Source organism: Plectropomus leopardus, chromosome 13, assembly GCF_026936395.1.
Source record: "Plectropomus leopardus strain MGB_pleo_1.0 chromosome 13, ASM2693639v1, whole genome shotgun sequence".
NCBI classification, from domain to species: Eukaryota; Metazoa; Chordata; class Actinopteri; order Perciformes; family Serranidae; genus Plectropomus; species Plectropomus leopardus.
The window spans coordinates 23,629,953-23,650,410 of record NC_142188.1 but is presented as its reverse complement, the minus strand read 5'-3'; the positions used below and the strand labels follow the sequence as shown (position 1 = coordinate 23,650,410).

At 40.9% G+C, this 20,458-nt stretch overlaps 1 protein-coding gene across 1 annotated transcript; it reads left to right on the top strand.

Moving 5' to 3' along the window:
* Positions 1-820: 820 nt before the first annotated feature.
* On the top strand, positions 821-19,451 carry LOC148187713 (uncharacterized). The gene is made up of 16 exons (XM_088086804.1): positions 821-1,673; positions 3,001-3,051; positions 4,965-5,065; positions 5,782-5,908; positions 6,027-6,076; positions 7,192-7,297; positions 8,762-8,920; positions 9,027-9,144; positions 9,256-9,317; positions 9,558-9,683; positions 10,460-10,554; positions 10,648-10,809; positions 10,939-11,135; positions 12,250-12,379; positions 16,451-16,644; positions 17,581-19,451. The coding sequence occupies exons 1-16, from the start codon at positions 821-823 to the stop codon at positions 17,822-17,824; spliced, it is 2,775 nt and encodes a 924-aa protein (XP_087942930.1). The 3' UTR covers positions 17,825-19,451.
* The last annotated feature ends 1,007 nt before the right edge of the window (positions 19,452-20,458 follow it).

Here is a 20,458-nt window from a genome sequence, read left to right as displayed (position 1 = left end):
CTACATTTCTCAGGAGAACCAAATGCTGATGGGGTTAGAAATGGAAAAGAGTAATGACAGAGTTAAAGAAACAAACAGTAGCAGCTTCCTTTCACTCCAAAGAGAGACTGCAAGATGAGAGGTGGATACTGGCGGAGGAGTAATTATCCTCATCACTCCACTGTCGCTTCATGGGCGTGAGAAAAACACACGGATATCATCTTTTCATGCAAGCCCTCGATGTGGGTGGTGTGGCAAAAAGGTTTTAAGCTGATGCTGGATGACTTATCATGTAGCAGAGAACAGGACTGGGCCTGTGGAATGAAGGAAATGTCATCCGATGCCATAGGGGATGTATGAGCCAAGCATCCGCCAGCCCATATTCTCACCGGTTTCCATACATGCTGTAAGTCCCAGACAGATGACCCACATAGAAATCGAACACTGAGATGTAATAATATAATCACATGTCTTGACACATGCAAGGACACGTGCACAAACACATACAGTATAATCATACAGATATACTTTTCCTGTTATTATTTACATTACATTTGCCAACATTTTATTTTGGCAGGGTGTTACTGTATTATTAGAGCCCTTTGAAACCAGAGCTGAATCTACAATGATGCTGCTTAACATATCAAAGCCTGCTGATTAAGCCCGGCATTCATTTCAAGTGTTCACCTGACCTGGAGCATGAATTGTGCCATTTATTTCACTCCTCTCCTGAGCAACAAGTGTTGCAGATGTGTGTTTGTGTTGTGTGCAGATGCTCACAGGGCTGTGTTATATCTCAGAGGTGCGGATGGTTGTTTAGTCAGTGTACGGTCAGGCCGCTATGGCAAGTGCAAATGCAGAGAAACGGCAGCCTCACAGGAGCCCATGGAGAAAGAGCACTCAGCGACTTTCACGCAGGTTATTCTGCTGCTCGTGTTTTCAAGGCGAGAGGAGCGATCCTCTGCAGGAGCAGAGAGAGAAGATTAATGGGGGCCCTCAGCATCCACACTTGGATCAATGGGGATCAGGTGAGAGGGAGGCTATCCAGATTACAGTAGAGGATCTGGGGATAGTTAACACCAGCTTCAGCGTGTTTGACGAGTACCCCCTGACCTCAAGGAACAGCATGGCTCGCTCAGCCAGCTCTGTGTCTGCCTGCCCGGGGACTCTGAAAAAGAAACGACTGAAGCCTCTATCTTCACTCCCCATAAAGCCCCAGGCCATCACTTCTACCAGTGGAAAAGATGATGAGGAAGAGGAGGAACACTCAATGCTGTTTGAGAGTGGCATCGATATTACACCAACTTCTGCAAGCCTCCTGACACCACCTGTCATTAATCTGATCCCGCCCACTCCCTCTGACGTCATTGACGAAGATCAGTTCTTTGACATTAATTCAGAAGAAAGTGTGGCCCATACATCTGGCAGTGATGGAAGTGTTGTTGCCGGTGACCAGGAGAGTTTTGAGGAAACAATGGAGAGTGTGGAGGTGGAGGAGTCAATGGAGGAATTCAAGCTGACTGAGAATATGGTCAGTGCTGATAAAGCAGTTGAGCCTAAAGATGGCCTCAGAGATGAGTCTGGAGAAGAAAAAGAGGATGTGACAACCAAAGAAGGGCATAAAGAGAAAACAAAGCTCAGGTTCTTGCGTAGCGCCTTCCAGGTGGCTCCTCTTCCTGAATATCCTCAGAAAAGTGAGTCAAACAGTGATAAAATCTCCAGTGCAGTTTCACTGAAATCCACAACTAAAGCAAAGCTCTGGTATTTTGGGAAATATGCTTGTTTGCATTCTTTGTTATGTGTGTTCAATAGCCAGGTATCTCTGTGATGTTTAGCTTTGCTTAGCGGAAACACTGGTAGCAGCTAGCTTAGCTTTGCCATATGTACCCTGTAACAAATCCAAAGCTGCCCTGTTTACTGGTTGTGTGTTTAACTGGTGTAGAAATAGAAAATGAGGCGCTGTGGTTTAACAAGCAATTAGCAGCAGCTGTTCCCTGTGACTGCGCACAACTCCAAAGTCTCACTCTATCTTACATTGTACATTTAAACTATACCCACAGACTGAACAAGACCCAAGAGATTTTATTTTGCAAACAAAAACAAATTAATTAGACAAATTTTGAGCTGTGGGAAAGTATGATTTCTTCTTTATAAGCTAACTGTTATGATGGGATAAACACACCCTGAAACATTGGGCGTTTTTTCACAGGAGGTATTTTGACATGTCACAGCCGGATGTAAATAATTAAGTTAATGATGATTCAGTTTAAGGGTCCTGATATTATCCTGCATTCATGTGGCGTCGAAATAATCGTAAAAATGAGTTTCCCATTGGGAAAATTCATGTGAATGACCCGAGCTGACTTCATATGGGCCGAAATATGGCGGCCGAAAGTAAACGTCTTGTTAATGAAAATAAACTTTTGATTAATTCACAACTTGCACATCAGTTTTTTGCTCATGTGTAATTTGTAATACAGTGTTACCTTGTAACCGCTGATTTCCACATAGAGTGACCTCAATTAGTTGGAAAAGTTATTTACAGCATCAGTCGGTTAAAGCAATATTGCAATAGTTGTTTTTAGGGGATATATGGGTGCGGCAATAAGTGCATGAAATCACTTTCTAATATAAAGCTTCAAACTGTTATCCACCTGTTGTTAAATGCTCTGAGCAAAAAAAAAACTGACATATTTCTTTGTAATGTCCATGTTATTTTCACGTTATGAACATGACACAGTCTGAAAAACAAATTTCCAACTCACTAGGGCACTTAAATACAACTAAGCCATTGATTATATAAGTAACACCTTTGCTTTTACTACTTTGACAAGTCAAAATGTCTGCGATGGAAAAAGGGCCATCTCTTGAACAAATAAAGATATAGATGACACTTTTCTCCTCATCTGACTTGAGGTTAAAAAAACAAGCATATTTGCCAACATTTCTGTTTAATGTTCTTTTGTATATTTAAGAGGAAATTGTCACAGTGGTTGTTCTTGGCTTCTGTCTTTGTCACAGGGAGCTTCAACACTGGAATAAATCTTTTGTCATTTACTGAGCACAATCTGGGTGAGTTTTTTTAAGGCAAATTTAACTTTTCTGTGTCCACTTAGGTAAACTATAGGTGAGAGGTAAATGGCACCAGATGATGGTTTGCTCCATCCTCTTTGCTTCTACGTCCTCTTCGTTTTGATCTCAGTTGCCCAGTCATATGAAATTGCAGTCATTATGTGACATGGCTACAGTACCTCCAACGCCTCCTTTGGGAGTTGCAGAAGTTCCCCCTTTGTTAGAATCCCTTTTTAGCCATTGTGTGTGTATTCCCAGTGCGTGGCTGAGCAGGCGGTTCCCAGGTTTTGGGTTCCTGTGACTCAGCATGCTCTCCTCCCTCGCTCGTCTCTCAAAGAGCTTAATTTCTTTTCAAACCAGAGGAGGACAATAATACTGGAAACGATAAGCATCGCTTTTGCCTATCCATTACATAAATGTGCTGAAAAGTTCTGACTATAGCTTTGCTTTGTCATTAACCCTGTGTGTGTCTGTGTGTGACTGGATGTCAAACTTTGTGGCGCACCGAAGTGTGTTTGTTGGTGTGCGTGCGAGGATCCAATGTGTTTGTATGTGCTAACCAGTCAAGGGTTTAGACAGCTCACTCATGCTTTGACTTGTCCTGACTGAACCAGCTTAGACTGGGAATGATGTCCATCTCTCAGTTGCTGGTGATTTCACCGTTTAAGGCAACATGAGGCTGTGTCCCTAAGCCTGCCCAAAATTTCCTGTCCTTTGTTTTGATTGAGCTTTTCCTGGACGACGCAGGCTGTGTGAAGTCTGAACATGGCTGTGGTAGGGGTGGGTGTGCTGCTACCCTCCATTAGCATTCTCAGACAAATCTCCATCTTATGTCCCTTCTCCCATGCTCGGTGAAAAGAAGTCACGGAGCGAGACTGGAAATGATTTTCTCAGAATTTCATAGACACACTGTTGTGTCTGAGGTCAGTTAGAGGAGGGTGCTCCTACATGTCGTCACGTTGAGCCAAGACTCATCGCTTTCCTCACTTGACTGGTCTCGTCAAGACGGTCGTGTTTTGCATGGAGTGTTCTGAATTTGCTTAGCTGTGGGCCAGACTTTATGATCCTCTCTAGAGTGACTCACAGGCCAGCCAGGTGATGAAGAGAGTGCCAGCTCGCTGCCCCCCCCTCGCTGTACTCCACTGTCTGTCCGGGACCAGACAAGATTCCACTGCTGACACACATAAACCAATTACACCGTCTTATCTGATTCTGCCTCCATCTAAACTCTCATCCACGTCAAACCAGCCTTTCAGAAACAGGCCCCTGAAATGAAAAACATGTGTTTAAGAAATTAGGCTGATTTTTTTTGTTGGGTAAACTATTTGAAAAGACTACTGTTTTAAACTGTAAAGGGGCTTGTTATGCTTTAATCTGTGAAGATATAAAACTTAAAGTAGTTACAACTCAGGACTGCAAACATTCCAACATCTATCTCTGCCACATCACAGTGTTGTGTTGCCTGAGAAAGCCGGGGCCTAGCTTGAATGCCGTATTCTCAGCCTCATTCGTCTTGCTTGTTATGATAGCAGAAAAAAAAGATATCTGCTCGCTGACCAAGTGACATTTGGAAAATGTAAGAATATGGGCTTTCTGTGGGAAAGAACTTGGGTTGTCAGAGAAGTATGTCATCAACCAGACGGACATTAGTGTGCATGACGGGTTGCCAAGCAACCCCATCAAAGCTGCGTCCAGTATCAGCACCAGCTAATGCACTGTAAATAGACCTGGTGACCTGTACGCCAGAAAAAGGCTGAGAAGGCCTGAAACCATAAGAACAGAGTGCCATAAAAGGGTGAAAACAAAGACTTTGCTCAACAGTTTTTTTTTCCCATGCAGTGATGAACTACTATAGGACTAACTGGGATCAATGCCTATTCATTTATTTACTCACTGTCTCTATTACTTTACAGATGACTTGAGCAACAGGGACATGAGCTACTCAGACATGCTGAAAGCTGAACTTTGTCTGCTTCCTCAAGCCGCCAACGGGGACACATTTAATCACCAAAAGGTTTAAAGACTATTAACTTTTGTTCCCATGATCACTTCATGTTTTATATTACATGTTCTATGGCCCATCTTTAATGTGTTTAAAGGTTCAGTGTGTAGGATGTAGGTGCATCTATTGGCAGAAATGGGATATAATATTCATAATTGTTTTCATTAGTTTATAATAACCTGAAAATTAGAAGTGTTGTGTTTTAATTACCTTAGAATGAGCCATTTATGTCTACATACAGAGCAGGTCATTTTCCATGGAGTCCGCCATGTTGTTCTACAGTAGCCCTGAATAACCAAACCAAACACTGGCTCTATATAGGGCAATTAGCATTTTTGTGAGGGTCAGCTTAGTTTCAGCTCAAGTTTCAGTTCTGCAACCTCACCACTATATGCCACTAAATTCTACACACTAGACCTTTAAATGTATCTACAGAGAGTCACTATACATTTCTGGATGATATGAACTTTATCTGATTACTACTGTAGTCCTTTTTACAAAGATCTCACAATAGTGCAGCTATGAAGTCCCTGCTTCATGTCCCCGTCCTGCCGGCGCCGTGTTTTAGCAAGAATTTGGCGCTATCACGATACTGGGTTACGATCCAATATATTGCAATTTGTTGCAGTTTTTTTAGAATCTAATTTAGATACTTGGCAGCTGTGAATTGCTTACTCTAAGCTTGAATTTTTAGTCTGATGTTGACTGCAATCTATGTTATGTGACAGAGGCCAATAACTCGCTCCTGCAGTTTTGGGGATACACTGACCAGGAGCGCCACCTTCCACGCCTTAACCCAGACCACAGACCACCAGGAAGAGGAGGGGTCGCCACGACAAAGACGCAGAACCGTTGGTGAGTGTGGTAATATAGTATCATGGACAAACAGGATTGTTAAACATAATACTACTGTTCCAGTGTATAATTTCTGAAATTGCTTTACATGTTTTTGTTTTCTCTGCCTTCCATGCAGCATCATATATGCCTCAGTCAAAGGATCAGAATGGAAACTTCCCTGAGAAGGTACTGTAAACCATCAAAGCAGGGCCTTCAGGGTGGCATCAGCACACAGCCCAGAGCTGCCGCAATTACAGAATATGCTCTGTTTATATTTCCCAGCTCCCTTGATCTGTCAAAGCAATGACTCTGCAAATAGTCTCAGGATTTTCATCTTTGTGTCCAGGATTTGCCAAGCAAGATTGCTCGTATCCTTAGCGATCCATGTGTTAGCTGAAACACAAAACAGAACGTTTTTTTTTTTTTTTCTCTAAAGCAAATTGCTCACGTCCTGCACTTATTATCTCCATGCATTATCAACTGTTTTATTTCCGTCTGGTAACCCATCAATTACATGTGAGTAATTTATGCATCACATAGCTTAAGCAGCCACGCCTCACACCAGAGTCCCACACTGGGACCCCAAATTAGACAAAATGTCTGAAAATGGCTGTGGATTATTATTTATGTGGTTTTTGTAAAGCGTGATCTAATAAGATTTTTTTTCCGATAGCCTCTCACTCTCTTAAAAGGTAATGGTGAAAACCCTCAAACAAAACAAACCCCTCACCAATCTATCTAATCATTGCACAGTCACCTTGTAAAGCTACTGCTGGCAGCAGGAAACTCTGTAGTTTTCTTCCCAGGAACATCATAAACAGAGAATCTAAGGCAACGATTACATAGAAACCTGCTTTAAACATTTATTCTTCGTCCTTTTTAAACTTTTGTTTACAGTTAAACACACAAATGAGTTTACTTGCTTTGATATGTCGAAACATGGATACCAAACACAGTCATACTTTGATACTTTGAATGAATCAGTGACACAGACAATGACAAAGTGTCTCGGAGTTTAACCACGTTTTGTTTTGATGTCTTGCCATCTACTTAATAGACTTTCTCATGCAGCAGTTTGAGTCTGAATCATCTCTGTGCGTCATGTGCCCAACCTTTGCTTACTTTTTGGATTTAGAGCATTAAAAAAATATCTCAAAACAATGCTTTAAAGAGTATGTTGCTTGTGTGTGGAGAACTATGACATAATGATATAAGACACTACACGCAGAGTTTTTGTAGTGTGGTTTTCCACATGCCACTGTGGTATAAGCAGCAGGTATGTAACCTCTCCTTCTCCTCAGGACGTGGACAGGCAAGTGGCCAAATGTCTTGGGGAGTTCAACACAGATGAAGTCTGCCAGTGGTTTACCAGTATTGGACTGCAGAAATGTCTCCCTTTCATCAGAGGTAAAAAACATTTTTCTGCCAGTCTCCTCTCCCAGCCCTGTGGTTACACAACAAAGACTGACACTGCCAATCTAAGTTATCTTTACCACAGATCAAATTGAAACAGGTTATTTTATGAATGTCATTAACTCAAGAGGAAAGGGAGATGTGGATTAAGATAAACACAATATGAAACCTTTATGCATCATCGATGCATTAATCATATTTTAATTGCAATATGTAAGAGTTTAATTCAATAATAAACTTGTCTAATTGTCTTCAATATGTCTTGAAGGTTAAAATATTAAGCATTTTCATTTTCTTTTTTCACCCTCTGTTACATTTTGGCCTTTCCTCATAAAACAGGTTCAGTCATGTAATATCCCTTCAGTGCAACTCTGACACAAGCAGACGCCCAAGTTTAGATTTATAAAAAGTTTTAAAAAGTTGCCCCTCACTGCACAAACTAACCCTAACTAAACTAAAAGCAAAAATGCTGACATAAAACTTTAAATCTTTATATATTTTTTGTAAAACCTAAATGTTAAATTATAATTTTCAGGCTTGTTTCTGTTTTCTGCTCATATGATGGATGCCTCTTGTGAATTACTACATGTCCAATTTGCATTTACCTTTTTCCACAAAATTATTTTTTAAAAATAATTAGTATTTATCAGTTATATAAAGATTATTGCCTGTGGTGCATCTAGGGTTGCAAAGAGTCAGGATATAGAAGTTGATTTGGAGGAATTTTTGCATAAATTTTAATATGAAATGAATATAAACATTTAAAATTACAACTGAATTGTAACCATGCACTGCATTTAGCAGCACACTCTTCCACTACATGCACAGATCATTTGCCAGATACGAATTTAGTAAAATTACAACCCTCTGCACGTGTAGTGCATTCTCCCATTACATGTGCAATCCACACTACTGCAAATAGTACTGTATATACTATATAATATTTCAGTTAACCAGTAGATGGTTTCTTGTTAACACCTTCAGCTACTTTATGTTAACTCGTTACCATGTGGGATGAAGCTGGTTGAGCATGCTAAATCAAGAGTTTAAATGAATCTATTTCTCATCATTCTTTATTGTAAAACATTCCTTTTAAGTGTTGCTCACTTAAGACCCTACGTTCGCACACAGTCCACATTGTCTGCTTTAATTTTCATAAATACCTTTCCCCATTAGTTTACATGCTAGCTAACTCATCACATGGCACATTTCACACTGTGTATATTTTGTTGTATATGTATTCACAAATTAACAGATTTATTTGTCAGACTAAGGTCTGATTATGGTATGGTAAAACTTTTGTTTCGATCTGCATATGACACGTTGAATACAGCCTGAGGAAATAATCTCTAAAATTTGTCACTTCCCAATAAAAGTTTCCACCTTGAATATTCCTGAAATTTAGCAACCCTACTGCTGGTACATCACTACGACATTTATTAAATGTTTCTCATTCAGAAGCCAAACTGTGTGGAGCAGACATAGCTTCAGTGGACCTGAACACTCTGGACATCCTCCATATCTCCACACTGGAAGATAGGGAGCTGTTACTGTCGGCCATTTATAATGAGCTGCACCCTCCCAGTGCCATCACCCAGAGAATCGACTCTCTGCTCGGTAACCTTTAATCATCACAACATGACGCATGAAAATTTGCCTGGACAGTTTGCAGACAAAGTATGTCGAGGAGGTTAAAGTGAACTGATGTTTCTTTTTTCAACAGAATCCTTAGGCCCTAATAATGTCGAGTCATTCACTGCGACATTAGTGTCGATGAGCAAATCTACGTCCTCTCCTCATGTGAGCTGCCTGAGCATGAATCGGCGTTCCCTTAAGCTCAGGTACAGCCTCTCATATATATATATATATATATATATATATACACACACACACACACAATGAATACAAACAAACAAGCTTTGTTTTAATCTATTTGCCTTTTTCCACTATAGAAACAACTGCCAAAACTACACAGCACAGAGAAATTCTCAACTGATAGAGATTACAATTAATGGTGAGTAACTGAATTATGCAATATGTTATAAATGAGACCCTACAAAGACATTACAAAATGTAAAGTTACATCACACAGTGGATGTAAGTATTCTATATTCATTGATGGCAACATATAGCCACATCATGCACTGTCTGGCCAGTGAGGCCAGAGGGGCTTTCATACTTAAAATGGACCCTTATGTGAGAATAAATTACTCCTCTATACTACATATGATTGTTGTGTCATGTTGTGTTGCAGCATCAGAGCGGATAGTCCATCTCAGAACCCCAAAGGAAACAACAGTGGGAAAAATCATGGATTCATGTATCAAAATGTTGGGAGTGACAGAAGATAAAAGTCTCTTCGTACTGAAAGAAAAGCAAGGTGCACAACACAAAAACAAACGTGTTTTTATACACAGTACATGTGCTTTGGTTTTATGCAAGCAGCATGTGACTATAGGGTCCTCACTAGGGCTGTATCTGCTATATCGGTATCAATAGAGTATTTCACTTGATACCCATCATGTGAATGGAGACATTCAGTTGTGTAAAATGCCACCAGATGCCACAATTGTGCCGTATAGCCATAGTTTTCCATGTTTTGGCGGCATCTTGGCACACTAAACTACCAACTCGCAGCACTCAACTTCACCACAGCACATTCTGTACTGGCTGTAGCTTCTGCGGCAATGGGCTAGTTACACATTGCATTAAGTCGAAGACTGCCTGCTGTGATTGGCTGCAAGCAAAACCATACAGTCTTAATTTTCCCATATCTTGGTAAAAAAGTAACAAGGAACAAATGTAGGCACAAACTGACTGGGGAAGTTTCATTAAAAGTAATTTTGTACCAATACCCACTCCTAGTCCTCACACAAGGCCCAGCTCAAAATAATATGACATGTTTGGATGTAGGGTGTACTCTGTGTGTGTGTGTGTGTGTGCGTGCGTGCGTGCGTGTGTGTTTGCATGGAAAAGGATAGGCGCATTTTTATCAGATGTTGCTTATATCCTATCATGTCTTTTTGTTGATTGCTGAAGGGTGACGTTCCAGATGTTTTTATATTAGTCTATCAATTGTTTGGAGCATACAATGCCAAGCAAATTTCCATGTGAATGGACAGCAAAGTGTCATTTTATCTTATCTTACTATTTAAGATTCATCAGAGGAGCTTCCACCAGATCAGCAGATTGGGAGTTTACTGACTTTGACATCAGAGAACAGACAGTTGGAGCTGCACTTGTGTAAAACGGTAATCATTTGGTCAACATTTCAATGTAATGCTGTCAAGCTTTCCATGACATTTAGCATTTAACATGATACCTCTCTGTATGCTTCTACATAGGACAAGTCATCAGATACTGCTTCACAAAATAATCCAGAGGTCAAAAGCTCTAATGAGAATGGCAACGTCAACAAAATTGTGCAGTTGAACCAGCCAGCTAAAGAAGAGAGGATCAGGGAGCTGAATCAACAGGTGGACTCGCTACAAAATGTCATTCTTCAGGTCAAAATCTCTCTTCAGCTACATCTTTTTTGAGAAAAACTTTCATCTAATGGTGCCATAACTGTAGTGACTGTATTAACTTAGTAGTGAACGCAATCACCACTGAAAACTCATCTTTTGAACTCAAAGGTCCAGGAGCTCCACCACGGCCTGGTAGCATTTTGCTCCGAGATCAAGAACATGGATGGAGATGTGGATGTAGACAGACTTGGCTCTGCTGAACTGAAGCAGAGGCTGGAATCGCTTAAAAGTCGACTGAATGACAAGAGGCAGAGCCTGCAGACCCTCAGAGACAACATTAACAACTCCACTGCTCACAAGAAGAAGTAGGTGAACTGCCTCTGTTAATCAGCAGCTTGTTTAACAGTGCATAAAACTTTCCCTCAACTTTCCAAAGACATAAAAGGCAGTTAGATTAGAGACACCAAAATGCCCACTGATCTGAATAGACTATAAATTTGAGCCACTGTCTAATGTCTTTTGACTGCCATCCAAACAAATATAGAGAAATTAAATAACTAATAATATTTTGTGGGAACATGCTTTTTGTTTGCCTGGAAAGATCATCTTAATGACGTGAGCTCAACACTCTGCTTCACTCTGCATCAGTCTGGACTCTCTGCCACCCCAAACAATTTTCAAGAGCACAAAATCAAAGAGGATCATGTCACATACAAATGGTACATATAAATAAATTGGTTTTTTTTTAGATCATTACTGTCTGATGTATTTGAGTAGTAGAGATTAGTGCAAATGTCAGCATAGGCTGAAGACATTTGTCTGTCAAGTCGATTACTCCCGCCCACTGAAAGTGTTAGGGGCGGCATAGAGTCTAGACGGATACAGAGAGAAACAGAATGTTCAGCTCATGTTATCCGGATGGTCTCCCCAGGCTAGTTTTGTGTTTCACCAAATTAAAAACAAAAAAACAGTAACAATTTGAATCATATCTGCACGTCTCCACAATGTATTAGGGGTGGGGGAAAATATGGATACAGCATGATATTGTGAAATTTTGTGTCAACATCAAGTTGTTTTTGACAAAGTTGTTGACAAAGTTTTACCTTGAGGACATAACCTGCAGTTGGAAAAAGGTAATAAATCGCAATACATGTTATATATTCTCAGCATATATTCAGCATACTGCAATGATACTGTATCGTGATAACAGTGATAGTATTGTATCATGAGGCCTCTGTTATTTACCATCCGTACAATGTATAGCTTAAGTTAAGTTGCGGATATGGTCACCCTACTCTACATAAAATTCAAATATGCTAAAGCATTGCTACTCCAAGTAAAATAAACCATCTGCTATGTTTTTTTAACTCTGTTGAAATTCACATAAAAACCTTAACTACATTTAAACCGCATAGAGTATTTCATAAACCATGTCATGCATGCATGACCTTTTGTAAAATGTGGTCTCTTGCCATTCAGACAGTTGGACGTCCGTCTTTTGGAAAAGATGAAGCTGAACTGCCAAGTGTTTAAGGAGGAAATTTCCATGGTACATCTCAACCGGCAGGTGGCTCACCTCCAAAATGCTTTGCAAGAAAGCTACGTTAAGGTACTACTGATCAGAAATCACTAACACCTTTCATGGCTTATTTGAACTGCAGGAGAATTTAGCCAACAAGTTAAGGGTATGGAGCTCAGTCAGTGGGGGTTAATCAACAGCATGTGAAAAACAGTTACACTAATATGTGGGAAAGCTGTATAATCTGAGTCAGAGAGTGTTTTGATTTGCTAAAAATAAACAATGAGAAACTGAGATTTGCACTGAGAGAAGCATGTGTGGTATGGGATACTAAAATCAAATCTTTGCTGAAGGAAAAACAAAGTCAAATTTACCGTTTTTGGCCAATGCTGTTTCCCTCTTGTCTTTTAACCATATCAGAACAACTTATGCACACACTATAACTGGGCCTTTCTTTCCTGATGAAAGCCACACTGTGATAATCACAGACCTAGAGGATCTATTAATCTACAGAATATGTGAAGTTCATATATCTGTTCGTTAAATTCTCCAACAGTAGAATTGGCACACCCTCAGAGAGGTGATGACAGCTTCCTGATGTTGTAGGTCATTACTTGACACTATTATGTCCATCATCTTTGATCTCCTCCTCACTGTTCTCCTGAGTGACAACACAATGCTCCATTCAATCCACTCTGTTTCGTTAAGCTGTGCAGTTAGCCCCGCTGTGAGAGTGGGTATACAAGGCAGAGTAAAGTCCTTTGCATGAACATGCACTTTTTCTGAGAAAATGATGTTTAGCGCTGACATCCGAGAGCCTGTGACCATACCAACAATGGAATGTGTGTGACAAAAGCCACTGGGAGATTGCAATAGAGAAGTGGGCCAGCATGTGTAAAACTATCTCCATCTATCCCCGGAGGAGCCTACTTCTTTTTTAATGTGGCTCTTTTATCCCGTTGGAGAAGCCCTAACGAGGTGCCATGAAAGGACACACGCGGCTTCAGCTTTGAAAGGTGCCCCGTGTCACGTTGCCGCCCTGGGGCCACGCTTTTTTAGGTGCTGAGTTTGTGGGAAAAGCAGCAGCGCTAATGTTTATCATATGACCTAATCAGAGTTAACACACAGGTCAGAGCTGAGGAGCAGCCTGGGAACTGATGGAGCTGCTGCTCTAATAAGGAGCAGACCGCCCTGTGTTTGGTCTCGTAGGCTGCCCCGCATTACAGACAATAAGGAAATATTTCATCATCGACAGTCTAATCTCTGGGATCTATTGCAACTAGAGAGCATCAATAAAGCAGCCGAGAGGGAAGGAGAAAGAGAAACAGAGGGATAGAGTGAAGGGGAAAGACAACAAATGGCGGAAATGATTTTAAATAAGCAGTTTAGCTTGGACGACTCAAAAACTTCAGACGGACTCTTAAAAAGGGGAAACTGGAAGAATTTGCCCACGCTTAAGTCTCACGTGTCTGTTAAAGATGGATTGAGTTCTGAGAAAAATCTGCCACCTCTTTATCTTTGCCATGGTATGCCCCCTGAGTTTAAGAAACGGATAGGGTGATGCCAGTTGTGGTTGATCAATGTGGTCAGCCTGTCTCTCATTACTATGTCCTCCGTTATCAAGGTTGATTGTGTTAAAGATCCCTGCAGCGGAGCAGCCTAGGCGTCGGCATTCAGAATGACAGCACTGATTTTAGAACTACCAACACCCATCATTATAAATGAAATGCAATCCCTTCCACTTAGCATCTACGTTGTTGGAGCTGTCAGGAAGTCATTTCTCACACTGGCTGAAACCGAGTCCTTTCGCAGATCATGTTTTAGCTTCCTGTAATGGAGGCAAATTATGGTGTTTATAGGATTTGCAACTTAAATCACCTTTTTTTCTCATTATAGAAAAATATGGTGTGCCATTTTCCTGAGTGTCCTCTGTGATCTTGAATAGCAGTGTTTTAATTGTCTACTAGCGTCTGATGAGTATGTGGGATATGTGCCCTGTGTCTGGCCCAGGTAGGTTAGGATTTGATCACATCTTGTGGATAAACAAGAAGAATATGAAAAGAAAATTCCTCTGCCTCTTGGCGTGTGTCCAACATCGAGGCAAACTAAAAGGGAAAACGATGCGCATTAGAGTGACTTTCTCAAGGGGCTTGGGCTGCGTTTCCGTGGATATATCCTGTCTGGCCAACTTGTCTGAGGAGAGAGAAGCCTTAGCTTTGACCCCTGAACCTGGCAAGGCGGCATCTATTGCTGCGAGGCATTCACATGCTGTTCGGGGGAGGGAGGGGGTATGCCAAGAGGCTGGATAAGGGAACATTGGAATTCAGTGGTCAGACTCACAAGTTATTCCTGATCCCTGCAAGCTACTTGTGGTGTGATCTCCTCCAAAGCTAATCATTACATCTTGGTGGTCTTCTGGCTTTGACGCAGCCTCAGTCTTATCTCTTGGGGACCTCCATGTAGTGGTATCTGTAATCCTTTTCCAAGAACTGTTTAAATCTTATATCACGGGAATGATAAAACTTAAATGTTGCAGAGGCACAAAAACACACATTTGAAAGTTTTAAAGATTCCATGTTTAATAAGGTTGTGATAAGGATGAGGATACAAGAAGTTGCACTTTTCAGTATCTTTAACTGCCATTACAGCACCTTAAAGGAATAGTTTAACTTTTTGGAAAACAAACTTGATCGTTTTCTCGCAGAGTTAAATGATAAAGGCTGGAAACAGGGAGAATCAGCAGTCTGGCTCTGTCAAAAGACAAAACACCTGCCTACCAGTAGGGGTGTTGCAATAACCGCAATATTGCAATACCGTGCTTTTGACAAGCCAAATGCATGGGATGGCACGTAACTGCCCCAACTGCTATGCTCATGTTCTTACTGTTTTTTAAAGGAGTGCCATCTTTATACACTCCCCTACAAATGCCTTCAGCGTGACAAGGCAATGAATATCTCCTCTGCGCTGAGCACTGCACTATTGCTGTTCTCTCTTTTCTGTTTTTTTCTGCTTGCCAAGAGTTGTGCAACTTCACACACAATCACAGTGGAGGAACGGCAGGACAACTAGCCTACCACAAAGACCAACCATCACATCGTTGAACAACAACTACAGCGGAGAACAAATTAATACTTAACCCACAAAGGCTGGTGGGTCTTTCCTCTCTCCCTACGTTCTTCAGCCTTCCCTTTATCCAAAGCAAGGTTTTAACTTTGGGCTGGCATTTTTGTCTCTGCAGCTATACTGTATCATAGCAACCAGATGCAACCAAAGCATCTCAGTTGAAAAAATGCTGAGCCCTTTATTGTGCCTCATTGTCCTTAGCTTTCTGCAGTACACCCAATAACAATCTAAAAAAGGGTTGTTTACGAAGCGCTAAACTCAGTATAAATAAAGTAATTTTCAAAGGCAACAAAACATGGTGGTAATGCCGCACATTGTGTTGTTGAGTCACCCTTAATTACTGCAGGGGAAATTCCTACACCATTACAGTCCTACCAGCAGCTCTAAAGATCTCTAATGAACATGGTACGTATTCTTTGTATAATCCCTAAAAAAAATAACATAAAAACAAGAAGTTGTGGTTTTACAGGGGGCTTTGCATTGTCACAGTATTGTTGTCAAACTCAGTTATGACAAGACTTAAGAAAGTCACTGCATGTGGTACATAACTTTTCATGAAGCTACAACTTCGTTTTTGCACTTTATTTTTTGTACTGAACCAACAAATTAGATACAAAGTGTTAATGAGTGCAGCTTTACAGATGATGGTGGTCTTTGGAAAAACCCAGGCGAGCTTTTCCCCCTGTGTTCAGTCTTTATGATAAAGTAACCCCTTTAAGATATAATAGTGGTATTCATCCTTTGATCTAATTCTCAGCAGGAAAATAAATAGGTGTATTTTCCAAAATGCTGAACTAAAATGTATTATAGGTGAACAGTAGAATAGTCTTCATACTATTATATAGGGAGAAAAATATGACATAGGTAAAAAAAAAAAAAAGCATGAAATGGGCCTAAAAAATACTTTATCTTTCACACACACAGTATATTTTCAATGATATTTATATCAATCCACCAAAAACAGGTCATTTCTAAAAATCTGCACAGTTTGCATTGGAGCAGATTTGTCAATATGTTCTTGCCTGTTTCTTCATTTAGGAGAAGGCTCGGAAAAAAAGTTTGGCCATTGGCAGCCTGAGCCAGCTGGTGTCACCACAGTCTCCTGCCATGCTGCTGGTTGTGCAGGAGAGCCCCAACCCTGATGGTCATTACAGCTTTACGTGTCGCTACAGAGAAGGCAGTGGACTAGTGGTGGTGAAGGTGGATGACTCCCACCTCTGTGTGGATGACAGGTAACACATCAATGTAAAAAGGACACCAAGTTATTAACCAGGCTTAATGATGATAATGAAATACTTGGTTAGTGTCCACAGAGGCCACCTAGATAGAGAAAGTACTATTCAGTGTGTCACTCATCCCACCCATTTCTTTCATCACTCTATTTCTCTATGCTTAGTGACTATGGAAACCCATCAGGTATTGGCCCCAAAGCAACCAAACATTGTAACGTAATACTTGGATGCAGAAGAGAGTGAAAAGCGGCAGATAAAAGACCTCATGTAATTAAGCAATTACTGCACAACAAGTACATTCTTAGAAACTCAGCACGCTCAAACCCCTGAGTATTCACACACGGCAGATACACACAGGTAGTGCAGATGACATCCCTCTTGGAGACAGTCCTGCCAAGTAAGAGAAGTCGGCATGACAGTGCAGAGACGGAACCACAGAAGCTGAAAAGAGTCTTTGAGCCTCACTGTGTGTGTTCACTTATCACAGCATCTGTGCCAATGCTCTTTACACAGCTAATCAAAAAATACAAAGGCTTGCTATTTCCCTGTCAGCTTTATCCGCCTGGCTATAAATAAAAACTAATGAAGGGAAATTTTTAATGAGCTCTGTGTAAAGGTGATGTTTTTAATATTTCATGCTCTGTGATTTGTGAATTCTTTGATATTATTTGTTGCTTGTTTAAAAAAAAACATCATACAGGTCCTGCCTTTACCTGTAGGGAGAATCCTGCCAAATAAACAATTTGATATTTTGAAGGTGACAGGGAAAATTTCCTTGTCAGCTTTTGTTTATGCTATTAAGGAAACTCTGAGGAACACTAGAACTTTTTCTCGAACTTGATAACTTGAAATGAGGAGACGCCGGACTGTACATTTTAAGGTCCCTGTTTCTTCATAGTTTTCCTGATGTGTGTATGTGTGTAATTGGCTTTGTAGACTGGTGGAGGTGAATGGTGTGCCAGTGGTCAACTCCACACGGGAAGAGTTGGCTGACATCCTGCTGCAGGGACCCAGCGCTAAAATTGTTGTCCTTCGCCAGCCCCCGCCCTCCCCCACCTACCAGCAGTACCCTGTCCTCCTGCAGCATATGAGCAGCCCTGACCCCATGCAAACAATCTGCCCAGAAAAGGATGTAGTCACCATGGAAACCCCTCCGCAACGGAAGGTGATGGCCATCTGATGATACGAAGGAGAGAAAAGAGACTACAGGCACTGTGAGAAACAGTGGTGCTGAGGTTGGAGCAAAGTGTTGATGATGTCTGACTGTAATCATGATATAAAATGTTATGTCATCTTTTGTAAGTCAGTTTTTTTACCTCCATATCTAAATATTTTTGTCGTGTTGATGAAATGTTCTTCATACCCTATTAGTTAGGAACATCATTAGTAATTTGTGTGTGTTTTTATGTGACTTTTTTCCACTTTAAAGGGAAATCCAAAAATCAATAATACATATTTTCCTCATACGTGTAGGTAGTACTATTTGTCAGTCCAGTGTAAGAAATATCGGCTATAGAGATGTCTGCCATGTCTTGAATGTGATAGAACTACAGGCAATCGGCTTGTGGTGCTCTAAGGGTCAAAAACATAAAATCTGAAAAACTCTACAGCAATGTCTCTTTTTGAGCAGCTTAATGTAGGAACAATTTTTTTTACTGAACTACATCCACCAACCGTATCACCACGCAGAAGGAAGCATGCATCTACTCTTGGATGAGAAGTATAGACGAAATATAAAAATGAATGGTGCCCTCATCTGAAATGTAACATTAGCCAGCTCAGTGGATCAAGGTGAGCTAAAAGTAGATGCATCGCTTCCGCAGCTCAGCCGAGGAAGACGGCATTAATGCTTTCATCTCTTGCAATTCTCGAAAGCGAGTCTCGCATCCATAAGCATATGCTTGCTTCTGTGTAGTGATACAGTTGGTGGGTGTGGTTTGTACAAAGAATAAAGTTCCTACATCAAACTGTTCACAACAAGGTCTATAGATTATCTTGGGTAGCAAGATCATGATTTCTGGAAAGAGACATTGCTGTTGAGTTTTTCCAAGTTTAATTTTGGGCACACTGAGCATCAAAAGCCAAGTGACATCAATATACATTGCATATGGGAGAATGTAGACATCTGTAGTGCCGATATCTCCAGCATTCATGAACTCACACCAAAACAATCTAGACTGACAAATAGCACCACATGCAACAGGGAAAAATATGTATTTTTTATTTTAAGTTGAACTGTCCCTTTAAAGCCTAACTATATGTACAAAATGTTGTTCTTGGTAGACAGTAATGCAAAATCCATATTGTTTCAATGTATGTGCAGAACAATGCCTTTGAAAATCATATTTCCAGAAAAAAACCCATTGTGAACAAAAACGGCATTCACTTCTTTTTTCTTGTTGTTTTATAGCACATTTGTGGCATGGGGGAAAATGAAAAGTAAAAAGAAGAAACACAGAGGCAGATAGAGCTTTGCTCCACTGGATATGTGATAAGCATTTCCTTTTTTTAGAGTCCAGAGTCATTCCTGAGGGTACAACAATGTAAGCCTGATGAGGACACAGCATGCTTCACCTTTTTAAAATGCAGATAGAGCAAGATATAGTCAGAAAATATGTGACGTAGTCTAGAGACACATTCAAAAGCTTAGTGTCTAATCTTTACAGAGAGATTCAGCACACAAAGATGGTCTGGGACTGTGCTCAGAGCAGAATATTTCTTAAAAAATGACTCACGTCTCCCCTTTGTATTTGGTAATGTAATCCACTGTGCTGTAGGAATAAAGCCTTGGGCCCGGAAATGCCTCATTTCTCAGCCTTGTTCTCCCTCTTTAAGTGGCAGTGGATCATGCAAGTCTGACAGAAAGACAGCACAAACACTACCAAACCCCTGACCCAGACCCCTGGGGTCCAAAGAGCCTGAGAGGAGATGTGATGAGACTGGTTTCGCTTGTCATTTGATGAGAAAGGTCACAGGTCAGTCACCAACACATTTGTGCATTAATGGTTTTGCAATCAAAGGCAAATGAGCTCCATATAATCCCAATGATGAGAGAGATGGTATTTTCTGGTTGCCAAAGAGACACACAGGGAGGGAGGAGTATGATACTGGCAAGCTGGAGATTTGGGAGACTTAGTCGCAGACGTGGGAAATTGAAGTTCACCATGCCACAACATGTTCATTTCCCCACTGACATAGATGAACCATAATGACATACCTCAGGAAGTGTAACAATATAGTGAAGAGTTATCCAGAACCACAAAACAATGCAATTGCAGGGTGTAGACACGTAGGGCCGAAGGGAGAGACGGAGAGAGGTAGCGAGGAGAGACACAGAGAAATTGACAAGGATGATGATGCTCATTGTCAAAATAAGCATGCAGCAGTGACTGAGGTCAGTCCGGTCCTTTCTTCTAGTCAGCACAGAGAGACTGGGAGAGAAATTCATAGCTCAGTAAAGTAAAGCCACACAGAGACAGAAGGCAGAGGAGAGAATGTGTCATGGCTGCCTTTATGGAAATAAATTAACACTGGAGAAAATGAGACAAAATCCTATAAACACTGCTGCTGGCATGAGTAGAAAGACACCGTGGGATTCTCAGTGACCAACACACCCCAGAGCACACACTCACACGCTTTGATACTTCGGCTATAAACCACTGCAAGTTGTCAATCTAAAATGCAGAGGAAATCCATCGGGGTGAGTAATTGAAGTGACACCATGAAACCTTCTAAACTTTTCAAAGATGCTGTCGAGTCAAGAGGATGAACCGCAGGACCCTGACACTCTACTGTATGCTTTAGTAAAGAACAT

Coding starts and splice junctions, on each gene's coding strand:
- LOC148187713 (XM_088086804.1), top strand. CDS start 821: ATGGCAAGTGCAAATGCAGAGAAACGGCAGCCTCACAGGAGCCCATGG. Junction 3,052..4,964: donor ATTTACTGAGCACAATCTGG/GTGAGTTTTTTT, acceptor ATTACTTTACAG/ATGACTTGAGCAACAGGGAC. Junction 5,066..5,781: donor ACACATTTAATCACCAAAAG/GTTTAAAGACTA, acceptor GTTATGTGACAG/AGGCCAATAACTCGCTCCTG.